Consider the following 13,112-nt stretch of genomic DNA (forward strand, 5'->3'; position numbering starts at 1 on the left):
GGCAATCATATCACATTTCCTTATTTTTACATACAAATATGTAGCTTTTCAGAAATTTTCCATATTTCCATTCCCAAATGTTTGTCAAATTCAGGCGGTTATTGATATCATATATATGTTAAATGATAAAATACAATCATAGTCGGATAATACACAATTATATAAGAACAAATACTCCGACAAAATTTAGACCTAGAATTTTTAGCAACAACCTTTTTAATAATAGTTTTTATCTATATAGTCGGTAACAATATACATTGTACACGGATATCTTGTAATCATTCTTTAAAATTCTTGAATTTGAAAATGAAAAATGTTATATTCGATAAAGGAAGAAATTTGACAGTTTTCTTTTAATAATTAACAGTCGATTAATAGGTCAAGAGTTCAATACTGTATTGTAAAAAAAGCAACAACACAAAAAATAAATTTTACGGATGATTACAATGGTTTGGATAAAAACATAAGAACAAAATGGAGGAAAAAAAGTTTAATATGTTTTTTTTTTTTCACATTGACAAAGGCGATGCTAAAATAGAAAATTAATCCTGAATATATCAAATAGTATTTTCTGTTTTGTCATAAGCTGACATACACATATTAGTTAATAATAAAAAGTTTACGAGTTGGACTAGGTAGTTATGAATATTTCAAAGTTAAAATGGGGCGAAAAATACCAAAAGGAGAATCAACGCTCTGAAGTGGAAGAGAAACCAATAAGATCAAGGCAACGTAATGAAAAGACAAACATCAATCTACAAAACGCTTCATGACAAACTAAAGATTAAGCAATTTAAACCACACCAAAACGGCGTTGATTTTTGTATTTAAATTATGGTAGAATGACATGTTAGCCAACTAAACATTTCTGCTCTTGTATCGTTTCCCACAACCTAAACCTCATTCGAAAAACCTTTGAAATGTATTATTGTTCTGTTTATGTATGGTTTGTCTTTTTTACTGACAATGACATAGTTTATAAAACATTTCACATAAAGACATTTTATTTAAAAAGTAAGTCTGATGCACCTACGCTCTGTATTAGTGCATTTGGGAGGAGCAATGACTTATTATGGTAAGGTATGTTTCATTGTTTGTGGTAAACATTATTATGGTAACTAGGGGTATATTTCATTGTTTGCGGTAAACAGACACAAAATTACAAATTTTATTGAAAACAAAACTTCCGATTAGGAAATTTAGGAACATTCAACAGGTGATAAACGAAACATTTTCAGGTTTAATGTGTTATATTAAATATTATCTCCCATTCAATGGAATTTTAAGAGTCTCTTGCTGTGCTCTTTTGACAAGCATTTAAAAGGCGGCACTACAATATCAATTTTAAGTGAAATGAACTTTTGTGATGAAAAACATTTTTTTTTATAAATTTTATTCAACCTTATAAGTATTGACTCATAAATTTGGTGTTGAACCCTCTACACCCAAATCAAAAAGCAATAAGGCAACTCTCCAGATATGCAATATACGTAAATTTGACTAACACATGGTCATATATAAAGAGGGAAAATGTATTATGTGTTATAAGTAAGGGAGCATCTTAACATTATACAAAGTAAGTTTTTAACATTCACTGACTTTGAGGCAACATGGTTAACTTTTAGTAAAAGAGTCTACAATTCCAATACAATATATTATTTAGATACGAAGGATACTTTAAAAAAACGTTAACAGATTTTATTATTTGGGAGGACAAAATATTGAAATGACATCAAATTTTTTCCCGCAATTTTCATTGTGTGTTCTATTTTTGGATAAGCCTTAAAATGAATAAAAAATATTATTCGAGTTGTTTATATTTTTTGTATCATTTTTACTTTATTCCTTTAACAGATGAAAATCAGTGAAATATTGCTATCTGGAATATGTCTATGCATTGTGACTGGATCCCAGGCATATCTCTTAACCGATACTATACAAGATCCTTCAAACTCTCCAGTGCATACTCATGACACCCAAAACAATGTCGACATCCCTTTGGGAAATATTAATGTTATACCAGTGCAAACAGTCGACAACAGTATTGACCAGAGTCCAGCGATGGTTATCGACGATGGTGTCCCCACTGGTGTAGGAACAATCGATGATATTGGATTCTCTGATGAAAACAAAGGTAAATATTGTCTATAAACTGACTATACATTTGTGTACTTCTCTTTTTGATATAATGTGCTGTAAATTCATCATTTTAACGTTGTTTACGAAAACTATAAGACATACACTTTCCGTCGCTTTTTTCTTTCTTTCTCGTACTAACAATGTTATCAAATTTGAATTTGGCTTCAAGATTTATAGACGAGGTAACTACTGGTTAAGGGATATTTCCTTGATAAACGATTGATTATTCACGAAGAAGTTAGGTGATAAAATTCGCTATTCACCTCCCGGGCGTATGACATTTGCGCCGATTTTAAAAATGTTCATTCTTTCATTTGCGCCGATTTCATTTTTTCATTTCCGCCGATTTTATATTTGCTTCTTATTAGATTTACAGGTAAGTTAATACTTGTACGTGTACTATACCATTGGTGAAATCTGGTTATAAATGTTGTTCACTTTTGTTTAAGTTAATTTTGATTCATATTGTTCTGAAACTTCGTTGTAACATTATTGACATATTGCACACTGAAACGAGCCAAGGAGTCAATTCTTTGATCATCGATGGCTATATATATCGGAATGTCAGTGTCCTGAAACATAACAACATATCTTACAAAGTACCATAAAATCGTTAAAAGCCAGAGTCACCACGGATTCAGCTGATGGTCTGACTATTGTCAAAATACAGAACGAGCACAACCATGTAGCAGTTGACCGAAAGACAGAGGCTAAAGAACTACGGGTACGGCCGAGGAAAAAGTCTGGAGATGTATCTTGTTGGCTTTCTTCCACCTCCCCGTGGTGAGCAGGGGACAACAGTTATATACATGTTATAATTGACAATTCATTACATTTGTACAAGTGGTTAACGGAAGAGGTCTATATCGGAAGAGGTCTATAATGATAAATGAAAAATAAAATGACTTGGATGGAGAGTTGTCTCATTGACACTCATACCACATCTTCTTTTATCTATTCACCTGTAATTTACCTGTAATTCACCTGTTAAAAAAATCGGCGCAAATGAAAATAAAAATCGGCGCAAATGAAAATAAAAATCGGCGCAAATGAAAGAAAAAATCGGCGCAAATGAAAGAAAAAATCGGCGCAAATGAAATGCAGATCGGCGCAAATGCAAAACGCCGCACCTCGCGTATCCCTCAATATACGTTGACAAGCTGCTTTGCATATGGCATCAGGTAGACCAATATGTGTATAGGAGCTACTTTTTCAAATTCTTATATCTTTCCGGAAGGGTGATATACGTGATAGTCTTGATTCTGTTTGCTAAAGAACTATAGCAGATTTTTCGTGCATTTTCTTTTATAAGAAGAATAAACGTTATTTCTGCCGTATATTTTTTGTAAAAACACATAAATTTTGTGTATGTTCAAGATATTTTCCTCGCCAAAAGTGCTCAGAAAATTTTACGTCTAACGACTTGTATTGTTGCAAATACACCTCCTGGTAGATCTTTTTACTTTCTTGTCCAAAGTATATATGATGGGATGTAATGTGGAATTTGGTGCAAATTATTATAAACATGAGCCAGGCGGCAGATAGTAAATATTGTAGAAGTTCATTGAATTATTACATTACAGTATCGACAAACGAAGATGATATTTACAGTTCCTCTATGATAGTTGACCGGACAGGTTTATCAGATGATCATGTTGATGATGATAAGTTTGATGCCAGTATCAATATTGGGATTGGTAAGATTTTCACGTTGAAGAAAAAAAAATTGAATTTTTGTTAATTTATTTGACCATTTTTGTGATTAGAGAATTATTCTAAAATTTAGAAAAAATAAAAAAAATGATAAACAATACTATGAAATTACATATTTTAATATTTACAAAAACAGAATGTTTATAAGCCGAATAAGTTTTACTTCATTGTTGCTAATAATAGAGAAAATAATACATACTTTGTTTGCTTTCGATTATTTGGCTGTTTTAAAAATGCTCAAATTACATGAAACATCTGTTGTCAAATTATACTTCTAATGCCAAGGGGTAATTTATTCATTTGTGTTTTAATATACTGATCTATCTGAGAATCTACATGTATGAATCTATTATTTACTGTGTTTATATTTCTTTTTATCTATTTATTGACTAACGAATTAAAAATAGGCAAATTAAATTGTGGTAATTAACTAGATTTTAAGCTTTTTGAATAATAAAGTAACAAACACATCAAATAATTTTTACCTTTGTTCATTCTACGTTTGAATGCTGCCAGAATATTATATAAGACATATATATGAAAACAATTCTTTTTAAATTCAATAAATCGGAAGCAATTTTCTATATTAAGGAAATAAGAAGATGTGTATGATTGCAAATGAGACAAATCTCTATCAGAAATCTAATGACACAGAAGTTAACAACTTTGTAAATATGCCAACGTACGGCCTTCTACAATGAACAAAACCCATACCGCACATTTAGCTGTTAACGGTTCAGAAATGACAAATGAAAAACCATGCAAAAGATAAAAATAACGGCCTGCTTAATTTACAAAGCAATGAACAAATATGAGGATACAGCAACAAAAACTATATCAGAAAAGCTCAAACTTAAAAAAAAATTAAAGCCAATGAGTACTATACATATCTGAAAACGGATATATTTCACAAATATAAATGCCATCAAATAGTCAAGTTGAGTATTACAAAGGAAGTTATCAACTGAATTCCATTGGTTTTTTTTTCAGCAACTGAAAACTCTATTATGGAATCAAACAAGATTTGATTATGGCACATTAAATTATATTTCAGGGATGAATTGTTCCCGAAACGGTGTTAATTACGAAGAAGGCGTTGGAATATACGATGATGACATTCCATGTAAAATGTATATTTGTGAATTTGGTTCGATGAAGCCATTCTATTCTAGTGAGTAAAGATCCCTTTTTCACTCCCACCTAACAACGTAGTTCACTGATATTTTTGAATCTATCAATATAATATTTATTTTGTTTGAAACAAAATAAAAGGTATAGATACTAGTATCTTTTAAAATACATGAGGAGCTCAGGCGAAACGGGACATATAAAGCATAGACAAATTAATTTTAGTTCAAATTTGCATAGGGCGTTGGAACCAAACTAATTTCAAAAGAATGTTCAAATCAAATAATAATAGAACTTCCGGTTATGATTAATTAAAAACGTATCAACAATACTATTTTTTGGATCCCTGACGATATATGCTGCCGTACCGGATGTACATATCTAACGATGTCACTGTTGTTTGACAAAAAGCGTTGCAACAATATCGTTTATAAATCGCTTATAAAACTAACGGGCACTGTTGTGACATAAGAAAGTATTTCGTAAATGACAAAAAATATTTACAAATACTATACTTTAAAAAAATAAGAAAACGACTGAGGGGTTATATCAACAAAGGAAACCTATATCGGAGAATAAGTTAATGAAATTTAAAGTATGTTTTTTGGATAAATAAACTTCGAAATCTCTATGAACAGTTGCCTTTATTTACTATATTGTTAGTTGTTCTCAGCATTATAAAAGAGGGACGAAAGATACCAAAGGGACAGTCAAACTCATAAATCTAAAACAAACTGACAACGCCATGGCTAACAATGAAAAAGACAAACAGAAAAACAATAGTACACATGACACAACATAGAAAACTAAAGAATAAACAACACGGACCCCACCAAAAACTAGGGGTGATCTCAGGTGCTCCGGAAGGGTAAGCAGATCCTGTTCCACATGTGGCACCCGTCGTATTGCTTATGTGATTACAAATCCGGTAAATAGTCTAATTATAAATGTCATTAGAAAGGTCCGTGTTTTGAACCTCTGTCTGTTGGTAAATAATTAACCAAATATTTAATATATACTTGCAGTGTGTTACATGGATGGTAAATGTTACGATGCAGGCCAAACATGGGTATCTGATTGTGTGCAATATACATGCATCTTGACTAACCGTGGCTTCATGTCACAAGTATCAGGAAAACGTAAGTTACATCAAAGGCATTTAAATGTAAAATGAAAAAGAAATGTTGTTCATGCATACTTCATCACTCGTCATTGTGCTGTTGTGTGTATTCTTGTCTTTCATTTTTCTAATGTGCTATGTATTCTAGTATATGACGTTTGTGCTTCTTTGTTACATATTTCTTTGTTTTTATAGTGATGAAGATTATAACACAATGTTGACTGCTGTATCCCTTTTTCGACAGTTTTACCTATTATGTCGTTTTGTTTGTTCACATATCTTTGTAAATATAATGGAATATGATGCGACTGTCATATAAGTGAGAGGTTAGCTAGCTGTAGAACCAAGTTTAATCCACCAGTTTCTAGAATATGACAATTGTTATCCATTCGTTTGATGTGTTTGTGATTGCGATTTTGCCATTTGATTAGGGACTTTCCTTTTTAAATTTCCCTCTTCCCGGAGTTCAGTATTTTTGTGATTTTACTTTAAGATAGTTATATTAAATAAGAATTGTAGAGCAATTTACTAGACGTATACTGTTTGAGGGAAGAGCACAGTTTGATCAGTTCAATAATTGTTATACTAAGATTTGCTCATTTATACTTTGAGCTTTCTTCTTATTCGATGTTTTAAAGGAACACTACACTTCAATATATCGTCTATACAAGTGCATTTCTAATAAAAAGACAAAATTGACATAACAATAAATCAAACGTTCTTTAACTTCAGTGTGCAAATTAGAACGACGAAAAGGTGGAACAAAGTGTTTAAAAGATGGCGAGTCAGGACGGACCGCTCCATGTGTTAAACGGCAGTGCAAAGTCACCAAGATGAACGATGATTTCATCACAGAACTATCCCTACATCCTGAATTTGGCGGTAAGTGTCTGTTGTCAAGTATGACGATGAGGAGTGTTCATCGACATTGTTATGATTGTTATGCAATAGCGTGAATTGATAAAGAAAATCCAAACTAGCACACACATATATCTGTACCTGATTAATATAAAAAAAGACAATGAATATTTGTTAGTGCTGTTTTTGAAATACGATTATTTTACTGTAATATTAAATTTATGTTTAAGGTTGTGGCTATGCAAAAGGTTGTAGAGCGCTAAATGAGAAATGGGAGTATAGATGTGTCACTAAGCAATGTATTACTGACGGATGGAACTTCATTAAAATATCTTTGTCACCAAGTAAATACAGCGTGTATCCAAAATATCTAACCTATCCATTAGTATTAATGTATCGCTAACAACAGTTCTTTTTTCTTAGCTTACCTCTTCCTAAAATTCCCATTTGTATCCACATATGTTTCTGTAATCCTATTTCCTAAAATATTATCATTGACAGATTTCCTCATAGTCTCTGGTAAAGAAATACCTCTTACTTTGGTATTTTTTTACTAAGCTGTACTGATTTTGTTATCGATAAGTCTTCGAAAAAAATATATTTTTTTGGAGTTACCTAGTATAATATTATACTCTTATTTAATGCATTTGACATAATCAATGTATCAAAGTTTGAATATAAGTTTCAGACTCACAAGAAGACGTGTCTTGGTACGCAACTTGTTTCAACGGTATTTAAGGCATACGATATTCAGCAATCTGTACAATTCAGTATCAAAAATTTTCATATCTAACCCTTTCCCCTTCAATCTAATGTTTATTAGAATACTCACTACTAGAATAGCAAATAACAATTCGTCGTTGAAACATATTAAGTCTACACAGGTCATGTAGATGATATGGTTTTGATACCCTAGTTTGATATTTTAACAAAACATAATCCTGTGTCATATTATTTAAAACAATGAAAGGACCAACTTTAAAATGTAATTTAGTTGTCAGGTTTAGAACACAGATATTTTGTGCTTTATAAAATGCTGATATTTGGATAAAGAACTAGTGGAAGGCCGACATGTGACATATAGTTGCTAACCTGTTATGTCATTTTGGTATCTGGTGGAGAGTTGTCTCATTGTACCATATAATATTATAGTGGTGTTTCCACAACAATTTTCATTATGTTACATCGAAAAAATACATGACTTACAAAAAATAAATTAAAGCAAATGTTTGAGCATATGTATTTTTACGTCCTTTTGAGGGTATCGTTCTAATGCTTTCACATAATATATAGATTGAACTTACATTTAACTTGTAAGCTTAACACATCACGCATGTATCTGCGTCTACCCGTGCTTTTCGTGTGAAACTATATATGTCTGCTTCAAATGTGATGGTGTTTGATATTGGATTGTATAACGACTGGTTTACCATGCAAATGGTTTCAACAACTAATTTGCTTTGCTTTTAAGGAGAGGTTCTAAAAACTCAGCACAGCATATATAGTTATTATGTGTTGTCGTCTTATGAGTAAATTAATTAAAGATTATCAAATAATACTGTTATTGTATACACCGTCTAATTAAAATCTAATTCATATCTTCATGATTCGGTTAAAGCAATCTTAAAACGACAGCTTCTGCTTTCTGTTTTAAAGACTTTTCGAGATACTGTTGTTTGTCTTTTATGTTTAGTTTTATTTTATTTTCTGTATTAAAGCAAAATGGATTAGACACAAGTAAATCATACTTATGAAATCTTCTCCATGTCTTTTATGATGCACACCTTCAAAAGTTTGTAGGCACGCTGATGCAATAATCACATGAACAAAAAGTAAAACAGAGTGTTGTTGAATCCTTTTAAGCAAATCGTGAACACAGCATTGGAATTTTGATAAGATTGTATATATATCTATTAAAACAACTCCGTTAAAATATCAAGGGCAACTGTTATGGAGTTTTTTTCCCTCATACACATCAATACCAATATATAATGTTTTGCAGGGTGTATACGCTTTGGTAAGTGTTATGGTAACGGACAATCAATTACTACAAAAAGATGTGTGACAAGAACCTGTCGGGTAAATGAACTTTTTCAGAAAGCATGGTTTGAAGAAACGGAGAGAGGTAACTTATAAAATTGAGAATGGAAATGGGGAATGTGCGAAAGAGACAACAACCCGACCATAGAACAGACAACAGCAGAAGGTCACCAACAGGTCTTCAATGCAATGAGAAATTTCAGCACCCGGAGGCGTCCTTCAGCTGGCCCCTAAACAAATATATACTGGTTCAGTGATAATGAACCCCATACTAAACTCCAAATTGTACACAAGAAACTAAAAGTTAAAATAGTACAAGACTAACAAAGGCCAGAGGCTCCTGACTTGAGACAGGCGCAACAATGCGGCGGGGTTAAACATGTTTGTGAGATCTCAACCCTCCCCCTATACCTCTAGCCAATGCAGAAAAGTAAACGCATAACAATACGCACATTAAAATTCAGTTCAAGAGAAGTCCGAGTCTGATGTCAGAAGATGTAACCAAAGAAAATAAACAAAATGACAGTAATACATAAATAACATCAGACTACTAGCAGCTAACTGACATGCCAGCTCCGGACTTCAATTAAACTGATTGAAAAATTATGTCTTCATCATATCAATATCAGGCACAATCCTCCCCCTGAGGGGTTTAGTATCATACCATCATAACAAATATGAGAAGAACATAACCCGTGTCATGCCAACAACTGGTTTATTAATAATAAATGTGTTTATTTAGTTCCGATGCAAAGACCCTATAAGTGAATCAATATTAACGCCAAAATATGCAAACTTTATTTTTGTGCTTTATAAAGAATATTTCCATAAAAATTGGATGTGAAATACCTGAACGTATAAGAAGTCTGCATTTTGAGCTATATTTGATGTCTTTATACCGATGATAAAATTTAGTAAATGTTTTGACTAGTTTGTGATATCGAAAACCCTGGTGTAATAATTTTTCAGTAATACATAAATTTCTCTCGTTAAAATCTAAAACATTGTTACATACACGAGCGAATCGTACAAGTTGAGATATATAAACACCGTAAGATGGTGACAAGGAAACGTCACCATCTAAAAATGGATAATTAACGATAAGAAATGAGAAATCATCTCTTTTATCATAAATTTTAGTATTAAGCTTTCCGTTAATGATATATATATATATATATATCAAGATCGAGGAAAGGGCAGTGGTCATTGTTAGTATTAGCTTTATTTAAAGTAAGTTCAACAGGATACATTTCTTTAGTATACATACTGAAGTCGTCATTATTGAGAGCCAAAATATCATCCAAATATCTAAAAGTATTATTAAATTTGTGTATCAGATGTTGTTTCGATAGGTCTTTGCTGATTTTTGTAATAAATTGTAACTCATAGCAATACAAAAACAGGTCTGCAATAAGTGGTGCACAGTTAGTCCCCATCGGAATTCCGATAACCTGACGATATACGGAATCTCCAAAGCGAACAAAAATGTTATCTAGTATCAAAGCATGTCCAATTGACATAGTTTTTTTGTTTATTGCTACTAAAATTGTCAACTTACAGCAGTTTTTTTTTTATCTTTCGTTGTGAAATTGTCCATGTAAGTAAAATATTTCAAACAAATAAAAAGAGATGTGTTATGATTGCAAATGAATCACAAAGAACATTCAATTATAGGCCGGCCAACAAAATTAACCCATAGTTCGAATCATTTATTCATATAACACTGTTCAATGTGATGCAAAAATATTTCTTCATGCGATAAATAGAAAATTTTTGTGTGTTTTTTTTTTAATCCAATTACATCCAATGAGAATTGCTGTAGTCACAAGAAATAAGTACCGTACACTATTCAAAACCTTAGTGTCCAAGTTTCAATGAAGATGTTTTCCCATGTTTTTTTCATTTTGTTTGTGAAATTTATATTATAAAATGACTGCCTAGATTTTCCACTTTTCCCGTCCTCCCTTCCTCGGTTCAGGAATCACCTAATTTCTATTGCCACCAGCAACACGATATGTCACTAGTAGTGGAGCAAAATGTTTCCTTTCCGGTACAAATGAGATCATTCCCGTTTTTTGATCGGATTCGAGTCAATCTATAGTTAATATATAAAAACGTAACATACCACATACGAATTATTATTACAATAGCAAATACAATTTCAATATGTGGCATATTTAGTATTCGTAGCTGTATACTATTAGTAAAAAAGATAGACAGAAATAAAAAAAACCTGTAAGAGATACAACAAAAGTATAATTGTCGCATATGTTTAACAATTACATTTACACTGTAGAAACTATCAGCTATTGTTTACTTAATTAGGATGCAAGTTTGAAGGTAAATGTCTAGAAGAAGGAGAAACAGCAGTCAGGAGATGCATAGAATTCACTTGTACCAGAAAAGTGGTTCGAAATAATAAAACCAGAATGGTCATGAAGAAAACCAACAAAAATGGTAAAATTATTATGTAGAATAATTAAATGCATACATTTCCTTTAAAAAAGACATTCTTTGAATAATAAGAATAATGTTAAGTTGTCATGATTTTGAGACATGTGTTTAAAATACAAAAAGAAACCAAATTACTTATATCTGTCGGAAACGAAATAGATATACAACAAATATGAACACACTTCGTAAAGCCCTACGATACGATGTTTAGAAACAAAAAATAACCATATAGTTAATGATAGAACATATGACAATGTAACTGTATTGTACGTTTTTTTATATTTACAGTTTGTGGTGTAAAAAAGCCAGATAACTACTGATAATAAACTTTGTCATGGAATGGAAACAGAATATTAGTGTACGACAAAATTCTTCTGATTTGTTTTAACATGATGAAGGATGCATTTTCAAAATTTATATGATGATTTGATACGCTTTTTAGTGTGCAAAATATTTCAAATAATGTTTGGACGATAATAATGATGGTCGACATCGAAGCTTCACCTGATAAAGATTCAATTGACAAAATCTGTTATAAATAAAGTTTGATTTTGCGATTTATAATTTGTGTTTCGTTTGTCTAATTTTCCATATTAATAAATTTATAACAAAAAATAAATGTCATAATAGATTATTTTCATGTTACCGTATAAAGTAAAATAACAAAAAAAAAACGAAATCGGAGGAAAATTCAAAACGAAAAGTCCCTAATCAAATGGCAAAATCAAAAGCTCAAACACATCAAACGAATGGATAACAACTGTCATATTCCTGACTTGGTAACCCTATCTTGACCCAGTTACCTTCTATGCACCGATTTTATATTTGATTTGACATTTGTGGTTTTATCTTACTTGATCGAGTGCAAAGATGTCCCACTCTAGAGTTCGTTAACCTGTCAAAACATTATATAATCCGGAGTCAAAAGTTGGTAATATGAAAATAGTCTAAGTATGTAGACTTAAGTCATTTCCTTCTCTTTCAGTTTTTTCTTCTTTTTACCGTTTGGAAATATGAATAAAAGCTCATTACGGATACCAGACTTAAAACAATACAATCCACTTGATTGTGTACAGTTTAGTGTCAATTTGGTATCTTCTTATCCTTTTTAAAGGGAAAACCAGTTGTACTTGTAATAATTATAATGTATTATTCAAATATTAATATCTAAATTAACTGGTGACTGTACGAAAAAAAACCTTCCGAATACTGTCAAACAACTTATTTTCGCGGATACTTTATTTCGCGTTTCATCTTTTCTATCACACTTCGCGAGGACTCTTCGCGATTCACCAATTTTCTTGATGTAGTTGAATACGGAAAGATTTGTTTTACATATTCGCGTTATTTTTCTGCGCGTGAATTTAGCAAAAATAAGTTGGTATACAGTAATTGTTGTCGAAGGACTTACCACAGACGTAATACAAACACTAATTACTGTCTACAGTACATTCCGTTGTCGTGAAAGCTAATCTAGAGTAAGAAATCATAAAAAAAACTCTAAATAAATCCAATGCTGTCTGCACTTGTCAGTGCTGCTTTTGTTTTCATATATATATATATATAAAAAAAACACAATGGAGTAATTAAATCGTTTTATATATTAGTTTTTGTTGAGTAATTTTCTTTTGTTATTAAAAAAGGAATTATTGAAATATTT

The 13,112-nt window shown here is 31.4% G+C and overlaps 1 protein-coding gene across 2 annotated transcripts; it reads left to right on the forward strand.

Annotated features, from left to right (window-relative positions):
* Positions 1 to 1,514: 1,514 nt before the first annotated feature.
* Positions 1,515 to 12,016, forward strand: LOC139523858 (uncharacterized). 2 transcript variants are annotated; one of them, XM_071318201.1, is made up of 10 exons: positions 1,515 to 1,576; positions 1,855 to 2,134; positions 3,723 to 3,836; positions 4,907 to 5,023; positions 6,006 to 6,119; positions 6,833 to 6,982; positions 7,189 to 7,302; positions 8,961 to 9,083; positions 11,324 to 11,455; positions 11,741 to 12,016. In XM_071318201.1, exons 2-10 carry the CDS (start codon positions 1,855 to 1,857, stop codon positions 11,770 to 11,772), a joined length of 1,176 nt encoding a protein of 391 aa, XP_071174302.1. In that variant the 5' UTR covers positions 1,515 to 1,576; the 3' UTR covers positions 11,773 to 12,016. The 2 variants fall into 2 exon arrangements, with proteins under 2 accessions (XP_071174302.1, XP_071174303.1); XM_071318202.1 differs by lacking the exon at positions 7,189 to 7,302.
* The last annotated feature ends 1,096 nt before the right edge of the window (positions 12,017 to 13,112 follow it).

The sequence above is a fragment of the Mytilus edulis genome, chromosome 5 (assembly GCF_963676685.1).
Source record: "Mytilus edulis chromosome 5, xbMytEdul2.2, whole genome shotgun sequence".
Classification (NCBI taxonomy): Eukaryota; Metazoa; Mollusca; class Bivalvia; order Mytilida; family Mytilidae; genus Mytilus; species Mytilus edulis.